The 14,089-nt window shown below is 41.6% G+C and overlaps 1 protein-coding gene across 2 annotated transcripts in view; it reads right to left on the bottom strand.

Moving 5' to 3' along the window:
• The window catches only part of dnah7 (dynein, axonemal, heavy chain 7), a 241,518-nt gene that overhangs the window by 193,050 nt on the left and 34,379 nt on the right, over positions 1–14,089 (bottom strand). For both annotated transcript variants that reach the window (XM_036974097.1, XM_021596897.2), the window contains exon 18: positions 12,880–13,247. In XM_036974097.1, coding sequence (XP_036829992.1) covers positions 12,880–13,247 — 368 coding nt within the window. The remainder of the gene's footprint in view (positions 1–12,879; positions 13,248–14,089) is intronic.

The following is a 14,089-nucleotide window of genomic DNA, read 5'->3' as shown; positions in this document are numbered from 1 at the left end:
TCAAATATTATCTATAATCCGTCACAAAACACTGGACTCCAATTTCCCCGAAGCACCCAAATTTATTTTAGGGTATTTTAACTGCACTTTGCACAAGGTCCCGCGCACATACCACCTGTATGTGAAATGTCATGCTACGAAAAATAAGACTCTTGATTTGTGCAATGAGACAAAACCAAATGATTTCCCTGCCACCACCAGACCTTCCTAGGAACATCAGACCACAATGTTGTCTACCTACAGCCAACCTACTGTCAGCTCCTGGAGAGGGAGAAACCTACAGTTAAAACTGTCCAGATCTGGAACGACAATAGTATCACTCGTCTCCAAGGGTGTTTTGACTGTACTATGTGGGAGGTATTTGAGGACAGCAGCTCTGTTCTTCTTTTTTTTTTTTTAAAGGGTAGATCAGCTTTAATATTGCGGTTAGATTGTTGCTCCCATCAATGTAATTGTCTGCATAATTTCCAATCCCCCATATATTTTGGGGATAAATATATGTAAATACAGTGCCTTGCGAAAGTATTCGGCCCCTTGAACTTTGCGACCTTTTGCCACATTTCAGGCTTCAAACATAAAGATATAAAACTGTATTTTTTTGTGAAGAATCAACAACAAGTGGGACACAATCATGAAGTGGAACGACATTTATTGGATATTTCAAACTTTTTTAACAAATCAAAAACTGAAAAATTGGGCGTGCAAAATGATTCAGCCCCTTTACTTTCAATGCAGCAAACTCTCTCCAGAAGTTCAGTGAGGATCTCTGAATGATCCAATGTTGACCTAAATGACTAATGATGATAAATACAATCCACCTGTGTGTAATCAAGTCTCCGTATAAATGCACCTGCACTGTGATAGTCTCAGAGGTCCGTTAAAAGCGCAGAGAGCATCATGAAGAACAAGGAACACACCAGGCAGGTCCGAGATACTGTTGTGAAGAAGTTTAAAGCCGGATTTGGATACAAAAAGATTTCCCAAGATTTAAACATCCCAAGAAGCACTGTGCAAGCGATAATATTGAAATGGAAGGAGTATCAGACCACTGCAAATCTACCAAGACCTGGCCGTCCCTCTAAACTTTCAGCTCATACAAGGAGAAGACTGATCAGACATGCAGCCAAGAGGCCCATGATCACTCTGGATGAACTGCAGAGATCTACAGCTGAGGTGGGAGACTCTGTCCATAGGACAACAATCAGTCGTATATTGCACAAATCTGGCCTTTATGGAAGAGTGGCAAGAAGAAAGCCATTTCTTAAATATATCCATAAAAAGTGTTGTTTAAAGTTTGCCACAAGCCACCTGGGAGACACACCAAACATGTGGAAGAAGGTGCTCTGGTCAGATGAAACAAAAATTGAACTTTTTGGCAACAATGCAAAACGTTATGTTTGGCGTAAAAGCAACACAGCTGAACACACCATCCCCACTGTCAAGCATGGTGGTGGCAGCATCATGGTTTGGGCCTGCTTTTCTTCAGCAGGGACAGGGAAGATGGTTAAAATTGATGGGAAGATGGATGGAGCCAAATACAGGACCATTCTGGAAGAAAACCTGATGGAGTCTGCAAAAGACCTGAGACTGGGACGGAGATTTGTCTTCCAACAAGACAATGATCCAAAACATAAAGCAAAATCTACAATGGAATGGTTAAAAAAAAAACATATCCAGGTGTTAGAATGGCCAAGTCAAAGTCCAGACCTGAATCCAATCGAGAATCTGTGGAAAGAACTGAAAACTGCTGTTAAAAAAGTTTGAATTATCCAATAAATGTCGTTCCATTTCATGATTGTGTCCCACTTGTTGTTGATTCTTCACAAAAAAATACAGTTTTATATCTTTATGTTTGAAGCCCGAAATGTGGCAAAAGGTCGCAAAGTTCAAGGGGGCCGAATAATTTCGCAAGGCACTGTACATACACATACCAATATACATTTACACTATCGTTCAAAAGTTTGGGGTCGTTCAGAAATGTCCTTGTTTGTGAAAGAACATTTTAAAAAAATACCATTAAAATAACATCAAATTGATCAGAAATACAGTGTAGACATTGTTAATGTTGTAAATGACTATTGTAGCTGGAAATTGCAGATTTTTTATGGAATATCTACATAGGCATACAGAGGTCCATTATAGGCAACCATCACTCCTGTGTTCCAATGGCACCTTGTGTTAGCTAATCCAAGTTTACCATTTTAAAAGGCTAATTGATGATTAGAAATAACTTTTTCAATTATGTTAGCACAGCTGAAAACTTGTTCTGATTAAAGAAGCAATAAAACCGGCCATCTTTAGACTAGTTGAGTATCTGGAGCATCAGCATTTGTGGGTTCGATTACAGGCTCAAAATGTCCAGAAACAAATAACTTTCTTCTGAAACTCATCACTCTATTCTTGTTCTGAGAAATCAAGGCTATTCAATGAGAGAAATTGCCAAGAAACTGAAGATCTCGTACAACCCTGTGTGCTACTTCCTTCACAGACAGAGCACACTGTCTCTAACCAGAATAGAAAGAGGAGTGGGAGGCCCCGGTGCACAACTGAGCAAGAGGACAAGTACATTAGAGTGTCTAGTTTGAGAAACAGACGCCTCACAAGTACCCAACTGGCAGCTTAATTAAATAGTACCCACAAAACACCAGTCTCAGCGTCAACAGTGAATAGGCGACTCCGGGATGCTGGCCTTCTAGGCAGAGTTGAAAAGAAAAAGCCATATCTCTGTCCAGTGTCTGTGTACTTTTGCCCATCTTAATCTTTTCTTTTTATTGGCCAGTCAGAGATATAGCTTTTTCTTCGCAACTCTAGAAGGCCAGCATCCCGGGGTCGCCTCTTCACTGTTGACGTCGAGACTGGTGTTTTGCGGGTACTATTTAATTAAGCTACAGTTGTTGAGGACTTGTGACATTTACAGTTGAAGTCAAATACATTTAAATGCAGATGTCAACAAATCCTGACATTTAATCCAACTAAAAATTGATTCATGATTTATTTCAACTTTTATTTATTTCATCACATTCCCAGTGGGTCAGAAGTTTAGTATTTGGTAGCATTGCCTTTAAATTGTTTAGCTTGGGTCAAATGTTTTGGGTAGCCTTCAACAAGCTTCCCACAATAAGTTTTGTTTGTGGCCCATTCCTCCTGACAGAGCTGGTGTAAGTGAGTCAGGTTTGTAGGCCTCCATGCTCGCACATGCTTTTTCAGTTCTGCACACACATTTTCTATGGGATTGAGGTCAGGGCTTTGTGATGGCCACTCCAATACCTTGACTTTGTTGTCCTTAAGCCATTTTCCTCATGATGCCATCTATTTTGTGAAGTGCACCAGTCCCTCCTGCAGCAAAGCACCCCAACAACATGATGCTTCACGGTTGGGATGGTGTTCTTCGGCTTGCAAGCCACCCCCTTTTTCCTCCAAACATAACGATGGTCATTATGGCCAAACAGTTCTATTTTTGTTTCATCAGACCAGAGGACATTTCTCCAAAAAGTACGATCTTTGTCCCTATGTGGAATTGCAAACTGTAGTCTGGCTTTTTAGTGGCGGTTTTGGAGCAGTGGCTTCTTCTTTGCTGAGCGGCCTTTCAGGTTATGTCGATAGAGGACTCGTTTTACTGTAGATATAGAAACTTTGAACCTGTTTCCTCGAGCATATTCACAAGGTCCTTTGCTGCTGTTCTGGGATTGATTTGCACTTTTCACACCAAAGTACGTTAATCTCTAGGAAACAGAACGCGTCTCCTTCCTGAGCGGTATGGCGGCTGCGTGGTCCCATGGTGTTTATAATTGCGTACTATTGTTTGTACAGATGAACGTGGTACATTCAGGCTTTTGGAAATTGCTCCCAAGGATGAACCAGACTTGTGGAGGACAACAACAAAAAAATCTGAGGTCTTGGCTAATTTATTTTCATTTTCCCATGATGTCAAGCAAAGAGGTACTGAGTTTGAAAGTAGGCTTTGAAATACGTCCACAGTTACACCTCCAATTGACTCAGGCTAATTGACATAATTTATCAGAAGCTTCAAAAGCCATGACATTTTCTGGAATATTCTAAGCTGTTTAAAGGCACAGTCAACTTAGTGTATGTAAACTTATGACCCACTGGAATTCTGATACAGTGAATTATAAGTGAAATAATCTGTCTGTAAACAATTGTTGAAAAAATGACTTGTGTCATGCACAAAGTAGATGTCCTAACCGACTTGCCAAAACTTTTTTTTGTTTACAAGACATTTGTGGAGTGGTTGAAAAACTAGTTTAATGACTCCAACCTATCTGTATGCAAACTTCCGACTTCAGGCATTCCTGGACCTGTGACCAAAAACATGCTACGTATGGACAGTATCAAAATAAATGATCTAATGACTTTCCTCCTCACAAAACAATACGCAGAGCTGGGAAGATTGTATCCCCTATATACATTACATTCTATTGGTTGCAAGAATTTTGAATGATAATTTTAAATGAAAAAGTTTTGTATCCTGTTTCGTTTTGTGTGTCAATTCATAAACCATCGAAAATCTCTTCAACTGTTTTGCAATTTATATGACACAGCTGTACATTTTTTGGTCCTTAAATGAAAATTGTATATATTTTTATTCATCACAATTTTCCTTAACCATTTTTGGTCTTTAATGCAGGGCCGACAGACATGTTCCTTACTTTTTCCCCCTTCCAATTGCCTCATCCATTTTTGTGGTAATTCTGCAATTAAATCAAATCAAATTTTATTTGTCACATACACATGGTTAGCAGATGTTAATGCGAGTGTAGCGAAATGCTTGTGCTTCTAGTTCCGACAATGCAGTAATAACCAACAAGTAATCTAGCTAACAATTCCAAAACTACTACCTTATAGACACAAGTGTAAGGGGATAAAGAATATGTACATAAAGATATATGAATGAGTGATGGTACAGAGCAGCATCGGCAAGATACAGTAGATGGTATTGAGTGCAGTATATACATATGAGATGAGTATGTAAACAAAGTGGCACAGTTAAAGTGGCTAGTGATACATGTATTACATAAAGATGCAGTAGATGATATAGAGTACAGTATATACATATACATATGAGATGAATAATGTAGGGTATGTAAACATTATATTAGGTAGCATTGTTTAAAGTGGCTAGTGATATATTTTACATCATTTCCCATCAATTCCCATGATTAAAGTGGCTGGAGTTGAGTCAGTGTGTTGGCAGCAGCCACTCAATGTTAGTGGTGGCTGTTTAACAGTCTGATGGCCTTGAGATAGAAGCTGTTTTTCAGTCTCTCTGTCCCAGCTTTGATGCACCTGTACTGACCTCGCCTTCTGGATGATAGCTGGGTGAACAGGCAGTGGCTTGGGTGGTTGTTGTCCTTGAAGATCTTTATGGCCTTCCTGTGACATCGGGTGGTGTAGGTGTCCTGGAGGGCAGGTAGTTTGCCCCCGGTGATGCGTTGTGCAGACCTCACTACCCTCTGGAGAGCCTTACGGTTGTGGGCAGAGCAGTTGCCGTACCAGGCGGTGATACAGCCCGACAGGATGCTCTCGATTGTGCATCTGTAGAAGTTTGTGAGTGCTTTTGGTGACAAGCCGAATTTCTTCAGCCTCCTGAGGTTGAAGAGGCGCTGCTGCGCCTTCTTCACGATGCTGTCTGTGTGGGTGGACCAATTCAGTTTGTCTGTGATGTGTACGTTGAGGAACTTAAAACTTACTACCCTCTCCACTACTGTTCCATCGACGTGGATAGGGGGGTGTTCCCTCTGCTGTTTCCTCAAGTCCACAATCATCTCCTTAGTTTTATTGACGTTGAGTGTGAGGTTATTTTCCTGACACCACACTCCGAGGGCCCTCCTCCCTGTAGGCCGTCTCGTCGTTGTTGGTAATCAAGCCTACCACTGTTGTGTCGTCCGCAAACTTGATGATTGAGTTGGATGCGTGCGTGGCCACGCAGTCGTGGGTGAACAGGGAGTACAGGAGAGGGCTCAGAACGCACCCTTGTGGGGCCCCAGTGTTGAGGATCAGCGGGGAGGAGATGTTGTTGCCTACCCTCACCACCTGGGGGTGGCCCGTCAGGAAGTCCAGTACCCAGTTGCACAGGGCGGGGTCGAGACCCAGGGTCTCGAGCTTGATGACGAGCTTGGAGGGTACTATGGTGTTGAATGCCGAGCTGTAGTCAATGAACAGCATTCTCACATAGGTATTCCTCTTGTACAGATGGGTTAGGGCAGTGTGCAGTGTGGTTGAGATTGCATCGTCTGTGGACCTATTTGGGCGGTAAGCAAATTGGAGTGGGTCTAGGGTGTCAGGTAGGGTGGAGGTGATATGGTCCTTGACTAGTCTCTCAAAGCACTTCATGATGACGGAAGTGAGTGCTACGGGGCGGTAGTCGTTTAGCTCAGTTAACTTAGCTTTCTTGGGAACAGGAACAATGGTGGCCCTCTTGAAGCATGTGGGAACAGCAGACTGGTATAGATTGAATATGTCCGTAAACACACCGGCCAGCTGGTCTGCGCATGCTCTGAGGGCGCGGCTGGGGATGCCGTCTGGGCCTGCAACCTTGCGAGGGTTAACACGTTTAAATGTCTTACTCACCTCGGCTGCAGTGAAGGAGAGACCGCATGTTTTCGTTGCAGGCCGTGTCAGTGGCACTGTATTGTCCTCAAAGCGGGCAAAAAAAGTTATTTAGTCTGCCTGGGAGCAAGACATCCTGGTCCGTGACGGGCTGGTTTTCTTTTTGTAATCCGTGATTGAATGTAGACCCTGCCACATACCTCTTGTGTCTGAGCCGTTGAATTGAGATTCTACTTTGTCTCTATACTGACGCTTAGCTTGTTTGATTGCCTTGCGGAGGGAATAGTTACAATGTTTGTATTCGGTCATGTTTCCGGTCACCTTGCCCTGATTAAAAGCAGTGGTTCGGGCTTTCAGTTTCACGCGAATGCTGCCATCAATCCACGGTTTCTGGTTTGGGAATGTTTTAATCGTTGCTATGGGAACGACATCTTCAACGCACGTTCTAATGAACTCGCTCACCGAATCAGCGTATTCGTCAATGTTGTTGTCTGACGCAATACGAAACATATCCCAGTCCACGTGATGGAAGCAGTCTTGGAGTGTGGAATCAGATTGGTCGGACCAGCGTTGAACAGACCTCAGCGCGGGAGCTTCTTGTTTTAGTTTCTGTCTGTAGGCAGGGATCAACAAAATGGAGTCGTGGTCAGCTTTTCCAAAAGGAGAGCGGGGCAGGGCCTTATATGCGTCACGGAAGTTAGAATAGCAATGATCCAAGGTTTTTCCAGCCCTGGTTGCGCAATCAATATGCTGATAAAATTTAGGGAGTCTTGTTTTCAGATTAGCCTTGTTAAAATCCCCAGCTACAATGAATGCAGCCTCCGGATAAATGGATTCCAGTTTGCAAAGAGTCAAATAAAGTTTGTTCAGAGCCATCGATGTGTCTGCTTGGGGGGGGGAGTATATACGGCTGTGATTATAATCGAAGAGAATTCCCTTGGTAGATAATGCGGTCAACATTTGATTGTGAGGAATTCTAAATCAGGTGAACAGAAGGACTTGAGTTCCTGTATGTTGTTATGATCACACCACGTCACGTTAACCATGAAGCATACGCCACCGCCCCTCTTCTTACCAGAAAGATGTTTGTTTCTGTCTGCGCGATGCGTGGAGAAACCAGCTGGCTGCACCGACTCCGATAGCGTCTCTCCAGTGAGCCATGTTTCCGTGAAGCAAAGAACGTTACAGTCTCTGATGTCCCTCTGGAATGCTACCCTTGCTCGGATTTCATCAACCTTGTTGTCAAGAGACTGGACATTGGCGAGAAGAATGCTAGGGAGTGGTGCACGATGTGCCCGTCTCCAGAGGCTGACCAGAAGACCGCTCCGTTTCCCCCTTTTACGAAGTCGTTTTTTTGGGTCGCCAGCTGGGATCCATTCCGTTGTCCTGGGTGAAAGGCAGAACACAGGATCCGCTTCGCGAAAGTCATATTCTTGGTCGTACTGATGGTGAGTTGACGCTGCTCTTATGTTCAGTAGCTCTTCTCGACTGTATGTAATGAAAACTAAGATGACCTGGGGTACCAATGTAAGAAATAACACGTAAAAAAAACAAAAAACTGCATAGTTTCCTAGGAACGCGAAGCGAGGCGGCCATCTCTGTCGGCGCCGGAAGTTCTATTGTCCAGTTGGTTGTAATTTTGGGTAGAGCAGACATTTCCATATGTCTGTTAGCTGCACGTGTGACATAACTCCACCAGTCCTGTTGTGAATGGACAAAATCAAAATGCGTGCGATTGCGCATGCACGTGCCTGGTCTAGTCAGCATGTAAGGTACTTCTTAGATGGGGGGGGCTGGTTTTGTGGCTGTTAAACTTCCTGAGGCAGAGGTCACAGCAGGTCAAGGTGGGTCCCCACGTCTCAGACATACGCACCACCAACATAGGCTCCCCACATGGATGTGTTTTATGCCCACTCCTGTACATCTTGTATACTAATAGTTGGGATATTTTAATGTTGACTTTACTATACTGACTCTGTTTTACAAATCTTTCATTGAGAGTATTTTAACTTTTTGAATTGTTTGTTGGTTTGGCAATTCCACTGTCAGTCAGAAAAATATGCTGAGAAGGATTATCATCACAGCAAGTAAGGTATTGGGAGACAAACAGACCTTTAAGGTCAGGGCACCCCAGCAAAGCTCACAAAATTATTTGAGACACAAGCCACCCCCTGTACCCGGACTTTGAGCTACTCCCCTCTGGGTGCAGTTATAGGGCACCCCCCAGCAGGAAACACAGGAACTACTAGGTGTGATATCCCTCCTAAACAGCTTGGGCTAATGTTCCTATCGACTCAGTAAGGCCAGCAAGCTAGCCTCTTTTTATTAGTATTTACTGTAACTGTTACACTGTCAATTTGGTTTGTAATGTATTTAAACGCCACTTTAAACGTGTACATGACACTATCACGAAATTTCCCCATACAGACAATAAAGTCAGTAAAGTATTCATACCTAGTGCTGTTACGGTGACCGTATTACTGCCACACCAGCAGTCACGAGTCATGACTGCAGTCAAATTCTATGTGACCGTTTGGTCACGGTAACTAATAATCTTCCAAGTTTTTCCCCCTGTTCTGAGACAGGTGCATGATAATGGTCCATTCTAAATCAAAACTAATTTCACACATATACTAAATAAATATGTAAAGACAAGATAAAATCAAGAATAGTTTGATGAGTGACAATATTAGCCTATCATTTGTGAATTATATTGAATTATATATTATCACAGTAAGCAAAGAAACAGTGCATGCCTTTTTTTTGCAACATTTTCAAATCCCCTCATGTAGCCTAGCCCATTGGCCTATATGTTTTGATAAGGTTTGTATTACAACTCAAGTGGCCAAATAACTTCTTAAAATTAAGCACATTCATCTGCTTTACAGCCGCTGTAAAGCCTGCCTAACTGGCATACACAGGCAGCGCGTGAATTTCAAGCTTGGGGAAGATCATTTTCAGCATAAAAAGGCACCTTTATAATGAAGCATTACATCCAAAATCGCATTTGTGGTCACTTTTGAGAATGGTGTTTTCCCGCTAATTGATTGCATTTCGGAACATTCCCGCTTATAGTCTACTCCCGTGTGTTCATTGCTGCGCTTACAATGTGAAAAATAGCCTAATAGTTTATCAAAATTTTAAGCAAAAATGTTCTGATCTGTTGCATAAGCCTCATTCCTTTTAAAAGTTTTTGGATGAGAGTGGTTGTCTTCATTTGGGATCTATCGCAACCCACAACTGTCCCAGACAATGTTAAGAATATTGATTTATCGCACAGAATAGAATAGTTCAATTATTGTACTATGGGGGATGGTAGATTGACTTGGCTAGTGCTTTTGCTGTTCATTAGGCCTACTCGTCTTTTTGGCTGATGAAAAGTAAAAGTAGACTGTTCTTCTAGCATCTTCAATATGCGCCTCGGAAAGACAGACACCGATGTGTCTGTGTTCACTTGTAGCCTACTTCAGAGCTGAAATAGATGCCTGTGAGAAGAACCCGATCAAATGACAGGCATTGGCTAATAAGAATTGAGATATCTGAGAGAGCCACGTGAGTGAGAGGTGCTTCGGAACATGCAGCCGGGAGAAGGGAATTCTGATTATTAAATTCAGCCCAAGAGTACAACGGCCACTAAAGGCATGGATTTGTTTAGGGACCATAACGGACACACTAGGGGGATGCTGCCGGGATATTAGAGGTATTATCAAGTGCTTGTCAAATTGTGAATGAGAGACTGATGAAGTGTGTGCAGCCTGTGCAAGAAACAAAGAAGAGCTCATGCCTTTCATGCAACTTTTTTTCAAATAATCAAATCGAGTCGCATCATACACCAACACCCCATAATGACAAAGTGAAAACATGTTAACACATTTATTGAAAGTGAAATATAGAAATATCTAACTTACATGAGTATTCCCACCCATGAGACAATATATGTTAGAATCACCTTTTGGAGTGATTACAGCTGTGAGTCTTTCTAGGCAAGTCTCTAAGAGCTTTGCACACCTGGATTGTACAATATTTGCACATTATTCATTTTAAAATTCTTCAAGCTCTGTCAAGTTGGTTGTTGACCATTGCAACACAGTCATTTTCCAGTCATGCCATAGATGTTCAAGTCAATTTAAGTCAAAACTGTAACTAGGCCACTCAGGAACATTCAATGCTGTCTTGGTAAGCAACTCCAGTGTATATTTGGCCTTATGTTTTAGGCTATTGTCCTGCTGAAAGATTAATTTACCTCCCAGTGTCTTTTGGAAAGCAGACAGAACCAGGTTTTCCTCTAGGATTTTGCCTGTGCTTAGCTTTATTCCTTTTCTTTTTATCCTAAAAAAAACTCCCTGGTCCTTGCTGATGACAAGCATACCCATAACATGATGGAGCTACTACCATGCTGGAAATTATGAAGAGTGGTACTCAGTGAGGTGTTGGATTTGCCCCAAACATAACACATTGTATTCAGGACATAAAGTGAATTTCTTTACCACACTTTTTGCAGTTTAACTTTAGTTCCTTTTGCAAACAGGATGCATGTTTTGAATTATTTGTATTCTGTACAAGCTTCCTTCTTTTCACTTTGTCACTTAGGTTAGAGTAACTACAATGTTATTGATCCATCCTCAGTTCTCTCCTATCACAGCCATTAAACTATTTTAATGTCACCATTGGCCTCATTGTGAAATACATGAGTGGATTCCTTCCTCTCCTGCAACTGAGTTGGGAAGGATTGTTTCTTTTTTTTTACCCATCTACCAATAGCTGCCCTTCTTTGCTAGGCATTGGAAAAACTCCCTGGTCTTTGTGGTTGAATATGTGTTAGAAATGCACTGCTCGACTAAGTGACCTTAAAGCTAACTGTATGTGTGGGGTACAGAGATGAGGACGTCTTTCAAAAATTATGTTAAACATTATTATCGAGTCCATTATGTGACTTGTTAAGCAAATGTTTACTCCTGAACTTATTTAGGCTTGCCATAACATTTAAGCTTTTCATTTTGATTAATTTGTAAACCTTTCTAAAAACATAATTCCACGTTGATATTATGGGGTACTGTGTGTAGGCCAGTGACACAAAATCTAAATTTAATACATTTTAAATTCAGACTAACATAACAAAATGTGGAAAAAGTCATGGCGTATGTTAGGTCTTTGACAACAGTTGGGTTGTTCCACGAAATGGGTGCATTTTGGGCATGTAAACTTTTAAGAAATTAACTGTCAAATTTTTGTTCTTTCAACATTCAGTTGCATGAAAGGATATGTTTAGCCTATGGAAAAACACCTTTCCCATCTCAGGGATTAAAATCCTATGAACTAAGAGCATTTCATCTGCACTTGTACCACACTGTCTGTCAACCCTGTTACGGACACTTATGTAGCTAACTACCTAACTATTATTTAAAAGCATGTTTGAGATAAATCTAAAATGTTCTCATTGATCAAGTCACTTGTACAAATAAACTCACATATAATATCAAACTAATAAAGTTAACATTGGGCCTCTAACAAGGTTGACGATTTACAGGGTTGAGGTTTTAGGTGAAAATCGGCCATTTCTCCTCATATGGTGAAGAGCATGGGACTACAAGGTGTTCATGAAATTAGTAATTATACATATGTTCCACAAAGTTTAATCAAATTCCAGGTTTCCTAAAGTGAATTAAGCGAACAGGCTTGACGTGTTGAGCTCGAGCATCTCAGTCAAAGATGATAAAACAATTATTAATAGACCAAAAAGAGAGAGAAGACTTCTATGCTATTCAAAGGCCCCAAACAATGTCTCCTGGTGTGAATAATTTAACTTGGTGGAATGGTCCATTATTTTAAAGGGGTATATTGTTTGCTTAACGGGGTTGGTCTTAAAATGAGGGACAAATGTAAATACATCACTAATCACATGAATATAAATAATAATCTTCAGAAATTACTTTGCCAAAGCAGCAAAATAACGAGGCCTTTACAATGATGATGAAACTTGGAAGTAATGTTGGGATTAAGTGGGTTGAAATATTCCTAGAATATTCCTGTCAATAAAGGTGGTAATTGGGAGAATATTCAATGTGCACACAAAAAAATACAGAAAAATAAACAATTATACAGAAAACAAAAACAAGTACTTCTTATTGAAACTTCTGGTTTCAGTAAATGTTCTACCGTTTAGTGCCAAATGAATATGACCCAGACAAGTACTGTGTACTGCCATATGTGTACGATTCAATTGGAGAATATTGTACAAAATGCACAGTATTTTTTAACTGTAATTTAAACTCCTCACCTGCTCACCTAATTTTATACCGTGCCCCTTCTCACCTGATCTCAGCCTCAAAGGGCTTGATGAAGGGCGAGCCCCGCATGGTCTGCGTCTTGACAATGTGGTCGTCCAGCAGCATCTGCACTTCGTCCACCGACGACAGGATGGACGTGCCAGTCTCGCGGTATGGCAGCAGGGCAAAGTCCATGTCACCCCACTCCAGGGCCATCTTCTCCATGGCCTTTTCCAGCGAGTGCTCCTTGCTGGCCGCTTCGCTGACGCCCTCGAAGCTGGCCAGGTGGGCCTCCAGGCGCAGTGGAATGAAGCGGGCCACGCAGGCACCTTCCTCGGCTGGACGCAGCGGGAAGCCCACCACCTCCGACATGGTGTTCCAGTGGCGGTCACGTAGCCCCGGGTTACACAGCACCTTAGTTGGAGGGGATTTGGTTTATTGTTAGTCTCTTGTGTCATATACTGTGCCTACATCCGAATTGACCAAAGCCCATAGCTACAGTAGTAGTGCACTACATAGGGAATAGGTTGCCATTTGGGAAGCATCCAGTATGCAGTGTCTTGGCTAAGTGTGGGGTCAATGAGCCTTGGGTTACACAGCACCTAGGGTTACACAGCAACAGCAGCAGGCTGTTGTATTGTGTACTGTATCCTCATATTACTGGGAAATGTATGATGGTATTCTTATACTGTTGAGAACTAGCTGTAAAAGACTAGTGTGGGTGACATGAGTTGGCCACTGCAATACAAGGTAAAAGTTATTTGAGATCTAGTGGAAAGTGCTACATGAATACAATCAATTAATCCAGTGTCAGTAATAGACAGAATAATAGTAAATCAGTGCATAAATCATGAGGGTCGGTGTGATGTGAAAGGGCCCTGTTTCCCGATAGCGATGGAACTTAGGCTAAAAGTAAAATAATTAAAAAATATATAAATAATAGGATGAGCAATGTCGGAGTCCGGAGTGTATATATCATGATGTGGGTTTTGTCCTATATATATATTTTTTTTAATCCCAGCCCCCGTCCCCGCAGGAGGCCTTTTGCCCTTTGACAGGCAATGTGTTCTTAACGGACTTGCCTAGTTAAATAAAGGTTAAATAAAATAAATATACAAACCCAGTCAAAAGTTTTGACTTTTCTACATTGTAAAATAATAGTGAAGAGATCAAAACTATGAAATAACACATATGGAATCATGTTGTAACCTAAAAAGTGTTAAACAAATCAAAATACATTTAAAATTTTAGATTCT

This window comes from Oncorhynchus mykiss, chromosome 3 (assembly GCF_013265735.2).
Source record: "Oncorhynchus mykiss isolate Arlee chromosome 3, USDA_OmykA_1.1, whole genome shotgun sequence".
Classification (NCBI taxonomy): Eukaryota; Metazoa; Chordata; class Actinopteri; order Salmoniformes; family Salmonidae; genus Oncorhynchus; species Oncorhynchus mykiss.
Note: the sequence above shows the minus strand (reverse complement) of the source record. Positions and strands in the feature narration are given on the sequence as shown.